The 18,585-nt window shown below is 42.5% G+C and overlaps 1 protein-coding gene across 2 annotated transcripts in view; it reads right to left on the reverse strand.

Annotated features, from left to right (window-relative positions):
• Positions 1 to 18,146, reverse strand: part of LOC105940239 (cGMP-dependent protein kinase 1) — a 130,632-nt gene extending 112,486 nt beyond the window's left edge. The window contains exons 1-2 of one of the 2 annotated variants that reach the window (XM_012882729.3): positions 17,307 to 18,146; positions 1,633 to 1,799 (exon numbers count right to left, since the gene is read on the reverse strand). In XM_012882729.3, the coding sequence (XP_012738183.1) occupies positions 1,633 to 1,799; positions 17,307 to 17,563 (424 nt within the window). In that variant the 5' untranslated portion in view covers positions 17,564 to 18,146. Of the gene's footprint in view, positions 1 to 1,632; positions 1,800 to 12,782; positions 13,652 to 17,306 lie in introns of those variants that run through there. The other variant, XM_012882727.3, reaches the window with a different exon arrangement.
• Positions 18,147 to 18,585: the final 439 nt, after the last annotated feature.

The raw sequence follows: 18,585 nt of genomic DNA on the forward strand, positions 1-18,585 counted from the left end.
CAAACGTCACTATTCTGCGTCCTGCTATGCAGAAGCGGGAAGAAAGACGACACCCATAGCGGACAACAATGAGAAGAGCAGTCAATGGAGGGAAAGCTCCGGTTAGAAAATAAATTAATGACCGCAAAATGCGCGCCAGCATTATAATCCATGTTTCCTTCCGCAAACACCGAGGACGCTTGCTACGTGTGACGTCACCGTGTCCTCGAGTGCGCATGCGGGACACTTAGGTTGAACGCATTCAGTTCACACAGGAGATTACATACAAGTCGCATATATTTGGAAATGTGAACAGACACGCAAAAAAATCTGATTTCACAAAAAATTTGGAATTGAGCATCAAGACCTGCAGTGTGAACGTAGCCTTAAAAGTCTTGGTTTCTAGGAGACAAAAACAAAATAAGATGCCTGAACTATAACACAAGCTGTGCATAAGTAAATAGACTGGTATGGTTAAAGCGTGTTTGCGGCTATACGTCTTGCTGGATGTGTGTCTAACGTAATCACAGAGCAGACCAACAACAGGAATGGGAGTTGAGCTTAGTTTTAAAGATACCAATCTTTAAAATAAATTCCTCTCTACCCAATCTCTACTCTGGTGGAGCTAGTTTTTTGGTATATCCTTGTAGGGGAGACGGTTTGGGGAGAGCAGTTATTGATTTGTTTGATGGCACAATCAGTGGAAGTCATCAGACATGTTGTACTGAAAGAATTCAACAACTCTGGTTTTGGTGGGTGAGCAGAACTCCTGCCTCGTCTTTAACATGTATCTCTCCTAATTTGGTTTATTTATTTATTGAAGGGTGCTTACTCTCATTTACTTTGTTGCCACAATAAATTTACATGTTTCTACTAAGCATTTAAAATTTCTTTAAAAAAGATTAATATTTAAACATGCAATATCAACCTAAACATTACTTAAATTTGCCGTCTACAATCGACTTGGAGCCTTTCAGAAGAGAAACTGGTTAATTTCCTGCAGAACTTAAAAGTCTGGTTACCTTAGCTTTTATTTAAAGGCTAAATTGAAAAGAGGTTGTTACCTAATAATTAATCCTGCGAGTCACAGTGAGAGGAGATTCAGATGCTCAATCTTATTTTATGTCTTCATGTCTGTCAATGTCCACCAAGTTCACCTCCCCATAATGATCAATTCCAACTTTTGGTTAAGGGTCAAATCTATTGCCAGGGACAAAGACTCAATGAGCATTGAACCGCAGCAGCTTCAGTCAAAATCCATGGAGCAAAACTGACCCTTCAGTGTCAGAACAGACATTATCCTGTTGTTGCGGTGTATGATAGGCTTATGCTGCTCATTTCTAAACTAAAACAGGATTAAGGGATGTTGAAAATGAATGAGCCGGTGGGCGCTCATCACGCAAGGTCAAATCAGCGACACACAGGGGAATTATGTGATGTGACACATTGCTTGAGTATTTAATTTGTTTTTCATGTTTGTAAGGTGGATGTTTTTAAAAAAAGGAAGATTAGTTAGAATTTCTAAAGAGTATGTCTACACCTCTACACCATCCAAAGATTCGTTCTGCTTCTTACAGATTTGTTATTTTTTTCCATCTAAACTAATTATGATCCTAAAATGTGTGATTTACTTCTGCAGAAGTGTCATCGTACCTTCCATGACATACACCAGCGATCCCACGTCGCCCTCCTTAATAATGCAGCTATCCTTCCCATACTCCACAGGGTACATGCAGTCCACGATCTCCTGGATCTGCGACAGCTCCAAGTTCTTCATGAAGTCGTTGTCCAAGATCGCCTCTTTGATGAGATCCTTGGACCTGGGGGCGGAGCAAAACAAAGTGAGGACAAAGATGTCGGGAGAGATGGGTCACGGTGCCTAGCTAGAGCATCCACGCTCCTTTAGCTGCTCCACATTTTGTCACAGTTCAACCACTAACTTTAATGTATTAGGATCTGATGTACGTTTACAGATATATACGTAAACATATGTGAGCAATAAACATTTCTACGACTCTGACCGGTTAGCTCTGTTTCTTGGTCTTCATGATGTTTGCGTTCCCTAATTGTTCCCCAATGAACCTCTGTGGCCATCACAGAACTGCATTTCCAATGAGATTGGATTGCAGACAAGGGATGCCCAAAGGAAATAATTTGCATCGGTTTTTATTTGGGTGTCTTTGAGAAAAGGTACGGTATACATACACATTCGGCACTTTTTACATACTTTTTATGGTGATGGATGATCAAAACCATGTGCAACTGTACCGTTGTGCACTATTTGTGTTGGTCGATCGCGTAAAATCCCAGTAAAACACATTGAAATGTCTGGTAGTAATGCAACAAACTAGGAAAAAGTTCAAGGGGTTAATGTGAAAGTTTCATGTGATCAAATATTAAAAAAGATCTAACAAACCCACTTTAGTGCAAAAACCTTGGCTCGATTAAAATCTTCTCAAGGACATTGACCTGCTCAACATGTAGCTCTCTTTCATCAGGTAATTACTGTCTAAATCAAAGAGCACAGCTGCTTTTCAAAAGCAAGCCCTCATTACAAAGACGTCAAGGTAAAACTTTTTTTTTTCCAGCCACTTTCAAATACAAGATAATAAATGGCAAAAATCCGAGCCTTATGGTAGAAGTTTGGTTGATATTCACGATGCATGTCTGAAAGCCAAAACAGTCTTCAGGCTGCAGAGGCCTTAGTTTTTACCCAATCGATACGCAAGAAGGAAGAAAATTCAATTTAAAACTAACATGCAGCTGTGTTTGACGGAAAGGCTAAAAGGAAAAGCAAAGCAAATGCCTGGCAACCACGCATTGAAAGGGAAAATTATCACCGAGAGCGCACATCAAACGCCGCTGATCTTGCTGAGGGGAGAAACTTCTTCATGAAGAATGTCCGTGCTGACAGTAGGTGAATGCAGGCCAGGTGCGGCGAAACATAAAACCTCAAAGGAAGCGGCGGTCTGATCCCCTACGGCTGAAAGAGGCGAGGAAAGATGGGCGAGATGACGGGGTGAGCGAGGGGGGGATCCCTCCTCCACTGAAGGATGTCATCACCAGCTTCTGAGCTGCTCAGCTGAGCGACGCGCGGCTGCTTCTGAAAGCATGTGGGCTAAATGAACGAGCTGGATAATAAGCATCCGCGCTGCTCCACAAAAGAGCTCACTCCGACAGAGAAAGGAAGCCTCTCTACCCTAATAACCCGGATCAACACCACCTATACAAGGTGTGATTTAATAAGGAATGCAGAGCACATCTTGCTGTTTTTTTCCCCCCCGTATTTGTGAGCTTGATGGCATTTTCTGGCGCATTGTTGGGGCCCATCACCTTGATCGCTTTAAGCTGAAAGGCCAAACTACCTGGGAGGCATTCATAAACCAGCGCTCTCCAAAATACCAGCCAGCTGCAGGAACCACACAGCTACGCAAACAGAACGTCGAGCTACCGCATCTGCAGCGCCCCGGATTTATTTCCAGCCCTGCACTGAGCTCAGACTCTTGTGTTTTTAAAACAAACTCCTCTGCACATTCACGTGTTTATGATCTCGTGTGTTTTATGGGCACCGTCTCACTTCTCGTCATGTTGAGCTTTTAAGGTCATGAGAGCCTCCTTTTCCATTCGGAGAACCTAAGCTTTGTAAATCGCCCGACGTTTTCGTATTAGATCAAGAAAACAATATTTTAAAAGTGCCGCTTGCAAAATAGTCACCCTCCTTGGTACCCCTGGTAAAGATGTGTAAAAAAAAAAAAAAAAGAGCCTTGATATGCATCCCTCTTTTGCTGCAGAAACATAATCCCCCACTGAGATGTTTGTAAACTAACTTAAATTTTTGTAGTTTTCTTAAGTTGTGAAAAAGAATGGCATTCTAAAATATTTTTTTTTAGGTAAGTCTCATTTTGACCCTTTTTCTGTAGTATCTTTCTTCAGCTAAGTGCCCAAACTGCTACACATAATTGGTTTAAAAGTGGCGGAGGCTCATTCAATGATGCCGCAAGCCATTATTGTAGGCCAGCGAGAGCGAAGTCTTTATGGATCCACTACATCAACACAACAGGGTACCTCAAGAAGTGCTTCCCCTTACACCTGAAAATACCCATCTCAGACGTTCATAAAACCTGAAACAACAACCGTGTCTACGAACAACATCATAGTGTCTTAACGTCAGAAGATCATTACTTGCCTTATGATCATGAAAATGCTAACATTTCGGATATTGTTTTATTCAACTGTGTATTATTTCTAAAAAAAAAAAAAAAAAAAACCTGTTTCCATTAATTGTAATACCTGATCCTCATATAGACTAGCTGAGATTTTTGAAAAACAATAAAGATCAGACCGACCAAATGAGTCATGGACAGCAGGAAACATCTAATTGCAGATGGTTTTCATACCTGATTCTAAATAGCGAAAGGATTAAATGACCAGCACCCTCATGCAATATGAACCGTTTACACATTCTGAGATAATGTGCTTAAAATATAACAATACTTACCATCAAAGGCTTTTTAGGTCCCTAAGTGTCTTAATCATGTTATACTTACCTTTAATTGGATTGTAAAGCCATCACATTTACACAGGAGTGCTTTGTCGATTCCACACTCCCGCATTTTCAACCCTTTTCTTGTTTTTCTTTTATAGATGGACAAAACAAATTCATATAATTGGAGCAATCATCTTTGCAGTTTGGAGGATCTGTCTGTAAGCTTTTCAGAGGCATAAAGACAAGCACATGAGACACACCACCCTATATACCACAATTTAAAGCAGCGAATAGAGTTATGCATGCTGCTTGTTGCAAATGCAAAGTCACACTAGAAAATGTGACACAACGTCTATCAAATAAAAAAGCTAGTTTGATATGTAAATGAGATGCATTGAAATTTGGTAAAACTGCAAATCTATGGAGGAAGCTTAAAAAAAGAAAAATTCCCATCAACCAATCTTTTTTCCTTTTTTTTTTGCTTCTCTGAGAGGAGCACCAAAACAAACCTCTAAGCTCTGCGTTTCAGTTTTATACTGATAGTGAAATATTTTTTCAGTGCTTTTGAAAAACATTTTCTTTTTATTCCAGTCTCTCTTCCTTATTATTGCTTGAACACTGACACTGAACACTGACCTCCGCTGAGTCAAGTGAGGCCTTCTGTGCTGTGCTTCTGCTCGGGGTTCTTTAATGACCTACTGGATGAGCCGTCAATGTGCTCTAAGAATAATTTTGTTTAGTCCTTCCATTTTTCTCTCATTTGTGGACTATGGCTATCGCTGTGGTTAGGTGTTTATGCTGTTGATTTACAGACGTATCCAACATTGAAGCCAGGTTACTGTGATATTTGTCACTCCCTCCTTAACTGCTTTACTGCTGTCAAAGGGCGGCTAGACCAAAATCTTTCTATTTTAAAAGGTAAAAAGACTGAATGCATTTTATTTGACGACAGTGCTACTACTGATTTTTACAATTACCTTATGAAAAAAAAAAACATATTGAGATCGCATATCGGCAATCAGCGCAAAAATATCCAGATCTTATTTTTGGTTCATGGCATAAAGTGCAGCTTTATTTGATATTTTTTATTTAACCATTTAACCAGGTAAGTTATTTAGAACAAATTCTTATTTAAAATAACAACCTGGTGGGGAGGGAGACAGAAGAACAGCTCAAGCAACACATCCTTACAACAAAATATAGTTGAGTAGTTTACAAGCAATAAAAATAGCATTAAAATCATCAAAAACAACAATGTGATATAAATATAGAATGAAATTAAACACTAATCTTTTAGCACATACATGTTCAGGTTTCAGGCAACACCAGTTGCTATTTCCCGTCTTATAATCAACACCATCAAAGGTCATCAATTCACCTCCATTCTTCCCTCTTTACATTGGCTTCCTGTCTGTTTCAGAACAGTTTTTAAAGTTTTATCATTTGTTTTTAAAGCACTTAATGCCACTAATTTGTCTGAATTACCAAGCTTCTGCGCGAGCCGTGATCGGGCTTTCTTAGTGGCAGCACCCAGACTCCCCCTGGATCAACGAACCACCACCGATCTGGGCTTTTTAAATCATATTTTAAAAAATAATTTTTTTTCAGGCTGGTTCTTTACAGCAAGAAGTACCCTAGGTTTACACTCCTGATTTTAATCTTTATAGCCTGATGCTTTGTTTTGTTAATCGCCGCATGTTTTTTTTATTCTTATTATTTTTAATTGTAAAGCATTTTCCCCGCCTTTGTATTATGGGCTTAAGAATAAAGGCTTAACAAGATTAACAAGACATATTTTGATTCAACAGGTCAATCAGTAATCAGGCCTGGGTGTGGCTAAAAAGGTAGTTACCCGCGATTAATTCATGATTTACCAAGGGCTCAATTATACTTGCATACAGGGGCAGCATGCTTTGAAAAGGGCATTTTGTATTTACTTGGGCTGTCTTTGATATTAGGTTTAGTTTTATTTCAAACATGATCAAAGGCATTGAAATAATTAACAACTTACATCTTTACATATTACATTTCCTTCTTCCATGTTTGAAAAGGAGTAAGTAGAAGCACACACTTGTGTTATGGCAAAATAAATAAAGTAGAAACAAAAGTCTACGTATTGCAAAGCAGGAACAACAAAAAACTATTTAACTGCATGTTTTCCATGGCCATTACTGTCCAAAATTAAACAACTGCTCTTCATCTTTGTATTTATAAATAATATTAATTAATTTTCTATATTCTTCTAAACTGATTTATGTTTCTACTTTGCTTACATTCATCTGCTAGAGACTATTCTATATGTTTAATCTTGAGATCAAAAGCACATTTAGTTTTAAGTTTTGCTGGCACACACTGCTTTTAAAAATCAGTTCTCTTCCTAAATGTTATCGCCCGTCTCTCTCTGAAAACCGTTTATTTATTTCCTTTTGAAGTATTTAAGTTTGTTTGAGATGAAACTTGTAGTATGACAAAAAGCAAAAACAAAATAAATCTGTTCCAGGGGCAAATACTTTTTTCAGAGCACAACAGAAGACAGCTACTACCACTACTGTACCCGGATGACCCCGAATGACTCATTAAATATGTTCAGTCTGCTCTTTATAGTCTGGTCATGCAGCTGCAGGAAATTTAATAAGAAAGGACTGATGTGTTGCAGCTGTTTGATATTCTCGCTCCTTAATCTTTGTTAAAACCTTTGTCCCTTGTTTTGGCAGACAGGTAAGATCACTTGAATTTAATCTTGAAACTTCCTATTAAATTTTCTGGGGGTAAACGAAAAACTCTGATAGATCAGGCCAAGGTAGCGATGCTTAAAATAGTTTTAATTTCATGCTCTTGTAGACTCCCGATGAAACGAACTAAATTACCCAGAACCAGCTGGAAATATTTTTCTTTTTTTTTCCCAAAAAGCGACCACCGGTGGTCTGAAAACGAGTCTTCTTGACCCTGTTTCTGTAATATTTCCCCCCGTGAGACCTCCAGGCTTGCGGTCCTGATTGCAGCCATTGTTGAGCAAACCTCTTCCGCGCAAGACCCTATAAAAACATCTGCCTCCCTCTTCTTTATGAGAATGACATATTTGCTTTCATCTACCAGTAAAGTTTGGGCTGAGCGAGTTCGGTCTTCCTTAAAAGGAGAAAATATGCTCTTTTAAAAGAAAAAAAAGAGAAAATGAGTGGGAGAGGCTGACAGAAATGAGACAGGCAAAGAGCGGTATACGGATAACGTATGTGTAAAGAGCGCGCCGCGGGTCTCATAAAGAAGACGAAGGGGGCAGAAAGTGGCAGAAAAACACAAACATTTGGCTAAATGCAACAGGCATTTACACTGCGCTACTAAAACAGCAAAGCCACGGTGAAAATGGAGGGGAGCTGCTTCTTTGCTTGTGAGGGATGCCTGCATCGCTTGTCATTTCGGCGAATGAGGGCTTTTAAAAATCAATGCTTAGCAAAGTCTCTCACCATGAAGAATGGGCAAAAATTGTTTGGGGTAAACGCTAGCTCCCTTTTTGGCAAAATGTGAAATGATAGGAAGGGTCTGGCGCAAAAGATTTCCAAACAAAACTGAAATGAATAATAGTGATGCTGAACTCATGGGAGGAGATTAAAATCTCTGTTCAAAGAGAGACATGATCAATAAAGCACTAAACTATATAAACAAAAACAATTGTTTTTAAGCAGTTATGCAAAATAAGTACAACAATGTTTCAGTAGCAGGAGTATGACTTTTACTCTGACTGATCTCTTATCTTTCCAAATGAAAATAAGAGAAGCACAATTTCAGCTGCCTGAGCTCGTAGCCTCCTTATTTCCCCTCCACCTGCTCTGGATCAGTGAGTGACAGGTCAAAGACCAATAAAACTGAATTTATTTTTACTACACATCAAACGTGTCAAAACTAAGATCTCCCACCATTTTCAAGCTATAAACACATCAATCAACAACAAACACTTTGATGCGCTGTTTTTCAGTTTAAAAAAAAGGAGTTAAAGGTGAGAGACATATCCTTTGATGCATGAAGGGAGGAAATCTTGTACCTCCTTCATTTTTTTTTTTTTTACCTGATTCAAAAGCACCGCCTCTATCAATGAACCTGCTGTATTTTTTTTTTTTTTTTTTGCTCTTTTATGTTTTATAGTCCTTAGGCTAAAAGATCCAAACCAGTCAAAATCACAATCGCCATAAAGGAAACCAGATGTCGGTATTTGGCCTGAAAAAGCCTGCTTGGTAAGTCTTTGAATAAAATGGGCAGAAATTCCCTCAAGGTAACCAGTTCTTACAGTTTAAAGTCTTCTGTACATCATTGTAGGATATAGCAGCCCATGTGGTTCTGACAAAAAACCCACAGATAGGAAGGAAACAGCCCAGTTAGAGATTCCTATGCAAAACGTCAAACTGAAAAGTCTGCAGACATCCAGAAATAAAGCACAAAGGACAACTTATAGAACCATCATTCGGCAGGTGCATTCATACAGCAGCAGATTTAGAAAAAAAAAAAAAACTCTTTCCTGCACTGAACTGAGAAATAAAATATATTTCAACTTAGAATCCCACCTTTGAATGTTGGTTTTAAATGACACATTCTGATTGGCTATAGTGCATAAATACTTATAGGAGTACTCATACTTGTCGTCTTCCACTTCCAGCAGGCTACTTCTCCCCAGACACCTCCTCCAGCTCCTCTGGAAGAAGCCTGAGGTGTTCCCAGGCCAGTTTGCCTCGTGAGGGAGGTGTCCAAGGGGCATTCTGAACAAACATGGAGGAGCGTTGGTGCTCCGAGCTTAACCCTGCAGGATGGTCAAGCTCCTCACTTTACTTCTAAGGGAGTGCCCAGCCACCCCGCAGAGGAAGCTAATTTCAGCCGCTTGTACTCGTTTTTTCGGTCATGACCCAGATTTTATGACCATAGGTGAGGGAAGGAACGTCGACTGATCAGTCGCCTTTTGGCTCAGCTCCAGGGGCGGTCCTAGACAGGGGCCAACAGGGCCCTGTGCCCCTGTCTAGAATTGTTCCTGGCCCCTGTTATGGCCCCTGTACTAAAAACATGATATTCAATTTCTTAAGATGATAAATGCTGACAAAGAGACAGTGACTGACTGGTCATTTGGATCAGCTGTATTTTTTTTTTCGTTTATGTTTTTACCCAATAATAAAATAACAAAATAATTTAAAAATAAATATAAAAAAAAATAACAATATTTAAAAATTGAGCTGTTTCACGTTAAGCTCCCGCTGTACTGAGAAAAGATCAGGGGTCTGCAACCTGCAGTTCCAGAGCCACAATTGGCTCTTTGGCTTACTTAATATTTTAAACGATGAAACGCTGACCTGTTAAGTTCCCCCCCACCCCAATCTTTTATTCTGTGCCCCTGTGAAAAAACACTGGCCCCACCCTGAACCCCCTGCTAAATTTGGTCTAGAACCCCCACTGCTCAGCTCTCTCTTCCCCTACAACAGGCCCACACAGCAAACCCATCACTGTGGCACCAGTACGTGCTGTAGGTCTTGGCTAGAGGAGAACAGCAGAAACCAAGTTCTTCTGGAGTCCAACGTGCATTGTGAACAGGTCCGACTTGACGCCTGCAATGCAGACTCCTGCTTCTGCTCGTACAGAGACCATATGGCCCAAAGTAAAGAGCTCCAGACCCTGTACTCCTGGACTACTCCCCACAGGGACACGGCCAAATGCCTTCTCCAAGTCCACAAAGCACAGGTGGCCCAGTTGGGCAAACTCCCATGAGCCCCCGGGTGCCCTGTAGAGGGCGTAGAGCTGGTCTGATGTTCCACAGCCAGACAAAAACCACCCTGCTCCTCCTGAAGCCAAGGTTTCACCACATAATGTTGTAAGAGTTCACTATATTTTATTTTAAAGCTTTCATTTTCAGGACTTTATGCAACTCTTTGAGATTTCAGAATATTACGAACTTTGTTTTTTTCTGCATTTAGTGCCTACTTAAGTTTTGCTTAATTGAAATGTACCACAATAAAGGCAGACTGAAGAAACTCAAAAAATTTGAATCACTGATGGAAAGGAACATGATGGTGTTTGTGTAATCTGCATAAAAATGAAACTTGGCATTGGAAAAATTAGCATAAAGATTATTTATATACATAGCGAACAGCAGGAATCCTAATAGAGAGTTCCTATTTTGGATACTGGGAGAAAAGAGGGGAAAAAACAAGCATGGTGGAGACACAGGTTTGGAGCTGACATATAGTTTGAAAACCAACTTTCAGCACTTGCTGACAAGCCAGTATGATTGTTATTATTAGAAGTGATGTAAATAGAAAAGGAAAATTGACGTGGTCGTCACAATAATTAAACTCTAAGCAAGGTTTGTCCTTAGTCCGTTTCTATTGCATCCTAATCTATTTCTCTATCCATTGATGGTGAAGCAAAAGCAGGTGTTGCAGGAACGGCACGCTGGGCAAACCTCCTCCTGACCACAGCTTTTACGCTTCTCTCAATCTAATGTTTGTTTTCTTCATTACTTTATTTGGCAGAGACAATGTACAAAATACATTATTCTTTCAAAGAAAAGATGCTTTGTACCAGATTTAGCTATTGCTAATTTCCATCTGCACAAAAAAATGAAGTGCTAGTGCCAGAAAAGCTTTAAAATAGTTTTGTTTTGGTTAATTTTCTGGGGGTTTTTTTGTTTTGTTTTGTGGGGTAGGGGGGGGGGGGGGACAAAAACTGTAAAGCTTTCATGGAATCTCAAACTGGGCTATGAATAATTTGTATTCTGTGTAAATTAATCAAACTCATATTTGGCTGGTTTTTGTATCTGAAGCTAGAGAGGATAACATGCAGATCCCCAAAACACTGTGAGATTGTTTAGCTCTGAATCTGATAATCTGGATAGGAGGCGATTTCCATTAGCTAGCACACGCTGCCATATTTTTTTTCTTTGGTTGCATTGTATAAAACACATGGGAACATCTAGTCCTCACTGAATAAACATTCCAATAAGCTACAGAACAGTTCTTCACGGCGCAGCTGGCATACAACTTTATTTTATTCAATTGTTTTTGTCCAGGTTCCTGTGCTGCTCAATCCAAACAAAACTGCGCCCTGGCCAAGGAGCCATGTTGGCCCTGTGATGAGCCGAGTTTCTGTTGAAACCTCGCGTGACGGAGTCATAGAACCATCAACATGCAGCACAACCCTCTGCGTTCTGCTCATTTAGCCAAGCTTAAAGTCATTTTCTCACGGAGAGTCTCGCTAAAATGTTTTGAATGGATACACGTGTGCACTCATACAATAAAAGGCTCGAAGCGAAGAGCAATTATCACGATGAAACGGTCACTTGAGCGTGTTTTCTGCATCTGGCACCCCGAATCCACTGTCCAGGATCAGACGGATATAAAAGCAGAAAAGGAGAGGAGAAAAGGAGCCTGCTCTGTGTTTTCTCCAGCACAGAGCGGACAGGTGTGACAAAGACGAATAGCCCTTTTGGTGCTCCACACAAACAAAGCCTTTCAGTTTTGAACCTTCTTTGATGATGTCCTTGCAGCTTTGCTTGCAGGCATCTCAGCATCTGGTCTCAGCATGATCTCATCCCAACATGATCTCATTCTAGAAGGTGACCTACACCCCCTAATACACCCCACCCCCCTTTTTTTTTGTAGTCTTGCAGTTTCAACACAGAACATAAAAAAGTTATTTTAATGCTGAGTACTTGAGGCATGGAGAGGGCTCTTCCTGTCCACCTTCTATATCAGGAAGTTCATAGCTCAACACAGGCTGAAAACACACACACACACAGCTGGAATATTCCGAGCTCTTCTTGCCAAAAGTGGAGCAGGGGACACTGTTTGCTTGAGAGTTTAAGAAGAATGAGATCTCTAGAGTAAACACGCGCAGGGATGCTATTAAACAGCCTGCCGGGCAGTCAGAATTTGTATAAAACAGGCGCTGGTACATTTAACAGAGCTGCTGCCGTTATGTATATAAAGCTATTGTTTGGGGTTTGGCCATTTCATTTTTCCGTGTGTGGTTTTAAAATAGGGAACTAGATCGTTTTGCTGCAAAACAAATTCCTCTTTTTTTACCCCCAACATTCCTTTTTTTTTCTGGATAAAATAGTTCAGACACAATACCACCATTGTGTTTGTGTGCAATGAGTTGGTGCGTGCATGGAGCTTTTTGCATGTGCGTTTCTATGTGCGCTACAGGTGAAGCACCTGCTACGCCGCTCGCAACATTACGCACAAGAATCCCACAGGTGGGGGAAAAAAAACGGAGGGTAACGCGCACAAACAGCGTGAGACTGTAAGCACGACACGAGGAGTAGAAGTAGACTCTGAACACCTACTGCGGGCTTTTGGCGTAGAAGGGCAGGGTGACATGGCTGAGATCGTGGATGTCGAAGGCGGTGGGTTCGGCCGAGATCGCCTGTCTCTTGGTCCGATGCTGCTCCTGCAGCTCGGTCTGCTTGTGGACCTGCTGGGTCGCCGGCTTGATGATGGAGCGGTATTTGTCCAGCTCGTTCTGCAACCTCTGGATGAGCTCATCCTTCTGGTCGAGCTCCAGCTCCAGCTCGTCGATGAGCGCGTCCCTCTGGCGCAGCTCCTCGATCTTCTCCTGGAGCGCGTACTGGAGGTCGCGCAGCGTGCCCATCTCCGTGCGACTTCCCCGCAACTTTATGGAAACGTCTTCCGCCGAAGCTCTGTCCTCTCTCCTCTGCCGAGCTGCGCGCAAACTTTATCCGGCATGAACAGCCCGAGAGGACGCAGCTCCTGTGTCCACCGATGGGGAATTCCTGGGATCCAGGCAGATGCTTAGCGTTTACAGGTTGTCGACGTAGTTGGGGCTTTCCCATCCGCTGCCATAAAATATGTCAATCGCAGCCGCGCAAAGTTTCCTCCTCTCCTCTGCCTCTCTCTCTCCTCCCTCCCTCAGCGATGTGGCATCGGAGGACCTTCCTCCCCGAGTGCGTCAAGCTGCGACCCGGAGAGAGCGCATGGCGAGAAGGGCGCCTACAGGAATCTGTGGCACGGTGCAGTTTGGTACACCAGAGAGAGCGGCGCACTGTCTCGCATGAATAATGAAGTCAACGAGAAAGCCACACTTCGGTCATCATGCCTCGGTAACTTGCCCCGAGGCCGCCGAGTTACAAATAGATGAGTCTTAATGGAAGCTGGAGGAGATGGGAAACTTAATGAGCCCGTGTGCAGAAATGAGCAGCGCTGCTTTCCACGCACCGCTGTTGTTGTGTTCGCCTGCTTCGAAATTTGGCACGTACTACGATACAACGAACCCGTTCCCAGCGCACGCGTGTGTCAACTCGAGGGATGAATATTAAAGCAGAAAACCTATGCGATTTGTGGAAACGGGTGCTTCAGCTGCTCGCACCCTGCAACTATCGTGGTGTGACAACTGGAGCAAATAAAAGGTGCTGGAAGCAGGAGGCAAGGAGCATCCTCCTCCACGCACCTCATCTAATCTAATGTGCTGTGCACTCCGGACGCTGCTGGTATCTGTCCACATGATCCCAATGAGTCATCTGGAGCTCTGCGAAAAGAATTTGGCCCCGTGTGAGCTGGACGAATTCCAGAGAATAAACTGCCAAGGACAATCTGATAGGATGGGTTGGGGGTGAGGGGGGGGTTACTCGGGGTAAAAACAGCAATTACTGCTGGGAGGTGTGAGCTGACAGGTACGGCGCTGAGAGAACTAAGGCTGAAGGGAAAGAGATTTCCCTGGTTGTGTGGGATACGCCTGTGTGAACAGGGGAGATTTTTTTTGTTTTTTGTCTGACATGAGGCATGTAAACGATTCAGAACGGAGACAGGCGGCGGACTGAAAGGTCACAGCTGCCCTCTTGTGGTGGTTTACAGTAGCGACCGCGGGGAACCGCGACAGCAGGACATCTACAGGCGGGTGGCAAAAAATGTATTATCAAATTATTGTATGAAGTAAAATAATGACATACAATAAAATTAACACATAATGTTAAATAAAAATAAATGATTAGGAAAGTAGCAGCAATGCCAGCCGTACTAAATATGGTTTGTCTTCTGGCATTTCCCTTAATGTTACTGCCGACTGCACTATCATCTCTGAATATCTAAATACACATTTTGTAAACAAAGCCATAATTCATCATTGTTCAAAAAGCACCGTACTACCTCATTGTCTTTATATGTGACTTTACCAAACTCTTAAAAAAATAATAATAATAAATTGTATCCCCTGTCCATTGCATCTTTGTTGCCATTTTTTTGTTGTGCCTTCATTATGTGTAATGTAAACTGTAATGTAAACTGTAATGTAAACCCGAGTAGCCAAAGAGAAATTTTGCCTCAATATCATGTGGTGACAAATAAAATATTCTGATTCTGATCTGTGTGTGTGGGTGGGTGGGGTGGGGGGGGGGGTATATGGTATAATAGAGGTATATTTGATGACTGGTGGCCTAAATAAAGCAAGTTAGAATAAAACTAATAACTAAATAAAATAATAATACAATTCCTATCAACATACTGCAGGCTATAGTGATTCACAGCATCATCAGAAATGTTAGAACAGGCTGCTTTGGAAATATTGACTTCATCTCGCATTAGTGGGGAAAATATGTCAGCCGTTATTAACCAGGGCAAACAAGAAGAAAAAAGTGGAATATCTTCAGACTGATGTGAGAAAAAACGCAAACAGATCATTTTAAGTAAAATGAAATTTACTTCAAAATAGAACAAAATACAGTAAAAATGATTTGTGTTCAAAACATAGTGCCAGCAATGGCTGCATATGAAGAAATGTCAGCATTCGCTGCTTTTGAAGTATTGATTTAGGGCGTCTAGCATTTGCGGTAAGAACATCTCAGGCTGTGATAAGTGGAAATTGATTAAAAGAAGGGGATTCCATAAAACAAATGTGAGGTGCTTAAATAGCACATTGATATAAAACCACAACTTGTCACAAAACTGTTGGTGGAAGTCGCAGCATTTAAAGGAAAGCCTTTTGTAGGAGCATCTGTGAGCAACATCTGTTCAACCAGCGGCACACCACACTGCCTTGTCGAATCAGTAACTAGACTGAATGTACTCTCCCTAAAGCTTTGTTCCTTTGTACTCGTCCACAAATGTAAAACATCACTAGATTGTAATTAATGCAACAGCTGCTTGCCAGTGAGCTACTTAAAAACCTATTTTTTTTTATCCTCTTTGACAATGGAAGAGAGCCCAAAGTTTGCTGCCTCAGAAGCAGCAAACGTTGACTATCAGGAAGCTTCCAGCTTGCCTTCAGGTCCTCTAAGTTCTGTTTAGCATCCTTGCATCCAACCCTGCAACCAGAAGGCCCTCCTACCGCCCTTCAAAGCTCCTCTGCGCTTTAAATTTCACCACTCCAGCCACCTAGCTCAGCCCTTTTCCTATACAAATCAATAGAAATAGGAGCCGTATCTCCAGGCTGCTGAAACCTGAGAGAGCGTGCAGGGGCGGTCCGCCGGCTCGGCGGTGCCATGCCCTGACTCTTAATGGGAGAGGATGGAGGTCACACACTGTCTCTGACCCTGTGCCGGAGCTGTGCCTCCTTCCAGAGACACCAGAGGGATCGTCTTTGCATGGCGTGATCATTACATGCAAATAACCTGTTTGTTCACTGGAAAGCCATCTGAGCATTTCCTGTGAGTCACCAGCCCACCGATTTAACAAGGGAAACAGGCTAAAGAGAGAGTGTCAACAGCTGGCTACGGGCCGATGGATCCCTTCAAATGATCCATCTGTGCTTCGTGTCGCAGAGTTCTTCCATGCATCGACTCCAATCACATTATTACGCAGCAAGTTTGACTTCTTGTTTTTTTCTTTTAGTAACTGTTAAGTCAAAATGCTTCCATGCACAGTTTCATATCCAATTTTGAAAAAATGACGCAAAGAAATGCAGGTTAGATTATTCGGATGGCTCCAGGCGTGAGCGTGTGTGTTTGTGTGCTTCTTGTGTATGTATGGACGGACAGACGCATGGATGAACACATTTGTTTCAATGAGCATCTCCTGTGCTAATGAGAACAGTGTGGACTTTCCCAGCATGATCTTTATTGATGCAAATGAAGTTTGGAAATTGTCTCGCCACTTCAATCAGATTAACCTCATTGTCTGTGGCCCAGTGTCAAGAGAGCAATGCCTCTTCTGGGTGTGCAGTAGTCCTCAAAAGGACCTTGGCGGACTTAAAAGAGGAAGAGCGTCAAACTTTTCGGTCTGTGACTAAACCCGAAAGACAAAGTGAACGGAGGGGATGTAAGCTGCAATGATGACCTCAGCCTCGTGAAAACCCTCAAAATCAGACCCTGTGAACCTAAAACGAGCGACTGGAGGTGATGAAGGAAGCATATGGTCAAACAAAGCGCTTTCTAATGGAGTATTAAATATCCTCAGACATGCACTTTGGGTCCTCAGCGTCCAGCTACTAAAAGCCAATAATGCACAGCACTTCCTCCGGTCTGTGTCCTGTGGGACAAGAGTGATGGATCTGATCAATTAGGAAGCTCTTTCAGAAGCTGCATCATTCACCCTAAGAATGAAAGTGCTCACCCATTCATGACAAAGCTCCAAATCTCCCATTTTGTATAAATAAGAGGCAGAAAAGTTATTTTAATGCAGTTTTTTTTTTTCGTTTCAAGTGTGTGTGTGTGGGGGGGGGAGTGGACAGTATAATAACTTCTGAGAAAAAAAATGATCAATTTTTACACTGAAGCCAGTGTTAAAAGCTTTAGATTGATTTAAACATTCAATGGAAACGTGTTTGATTTTGTGCGTGAATAGAAAAGCAAACAAACAGTCAAACATAAGAGATGGGCCACGCATGAGCCACAAGCCACGCTGGGGGGGGTGTCTCTTACCAGTCCGATTTGGGATATTTCCGAAACGCCTGCCTGGACAGGTCCTGGTGCGTCTGCGGCTCCGCGGAGATGCCCTGCGCCCTGTGGGTCCGGGGACCGATAAGTTGCGCGCTCGGCAGGACGGACTGGCATTTGTGCAGTTTTATCTTCAGCTCGTGGATCTCGTCCTCCCGGTCGGCCAGCCGCCGCTCCAGGTCCCGTATCCTCTCCTCTTTCAGCAGCAGGATCTTGGCAAAGTCATCATCTAGGTCGCTCATGTCGAAATCCGCGTTAAACTTCTCCGAGGTGATAAAACTCCCAGCGAATCGCACAGATCGCCGCCGATCTCCGTTCCTCTCCCTCCCCGTCCTTTGATCTCTGATAACGATGGTATGATGCTCCGACGGTGCCCTTCCACCGGCAGCTTGTTTACATCAGAAGAGAAGAGCAAAAAACCGGGCGTTCAAAGCCGAAGAGCGGCCGATTCATGGAGACCGTCCACCAAGTCTCCAGGGCGCTGCTGCTGCTGCTGCTGCTGCTGAGCCTTCATTGAGAAACCAATTACAGCAGATCTCCTCCTCAGCGGGCCGTCGAACTTGGCACTGAAGAGCCGAGACAACTCCTGTAGTTCACCAACACGGCGCGCAGGAAGCCCCCCCAAACACAGACGCCTCCGCCGTCCCTACCCCTGCCGCTGCTGCTGCTGCCGTGCAGTATTCCTTCACCGTGGATGTGTGCAAAGCTACCTTTTGAGCGACAGCAGCGCGCACGTCACCTCCCTGACCCACCCGATTGCAAAAAAAATAAAAGGCGAAAATCAATTGTTCCGCACTCGTATAGTCGCGTCACCGCACAGACAAACGGGCTCAAAGCCTGTTTGGAAACAGAAATCAGGCGAGCGAAATTGATGCACTTATATTTCCCTAAAGTTTGGATTGTGTTTTCACAGGGAAATGACCCCCATTCTCTAGCTGTTTCATATTACAAAGTCTTTTTCAGAGACGTTTTGCTGAAAAAGCTACAAGTTGCAACTTCTTTGTACTTGTTTGGCAAATAGAAAGTCCCAAGCATCTAGACCAGGGTCTCCAAAATGTTGTATTGGGCCCAAACATCATGACTATTAGACATGGGAGAATCAGAAAGAAGGAGGGGTGATGTGTGGGTGGGCGGTGATTGTACAAATGTTCTTTTCCGATTGTATTCATGCTCGTTGCTCACAATAGTAACATTTGTTTCCAAGTACAAAAGTCGAGAAATACCTTACCAGTGCAAAAGAAAAAAAAAGCAAACATGATGCAGC

The sequence above is a fragment of the Fundulus heteroclitus genome, chromosome 22 (genome assembly GCF_011125445.2).
Source record: "Fundulus heteroclitus isolate FHET01 chromosome 22, MU-UCD_Fhet_4.1, whole genome shotgun sequence".
NCBI lineage: Eukaryota > Metazoa > Chordata > Actinopteri > Cyprinodontiformes > Fundulidae > Fundulus > Fundulus heteroclitus.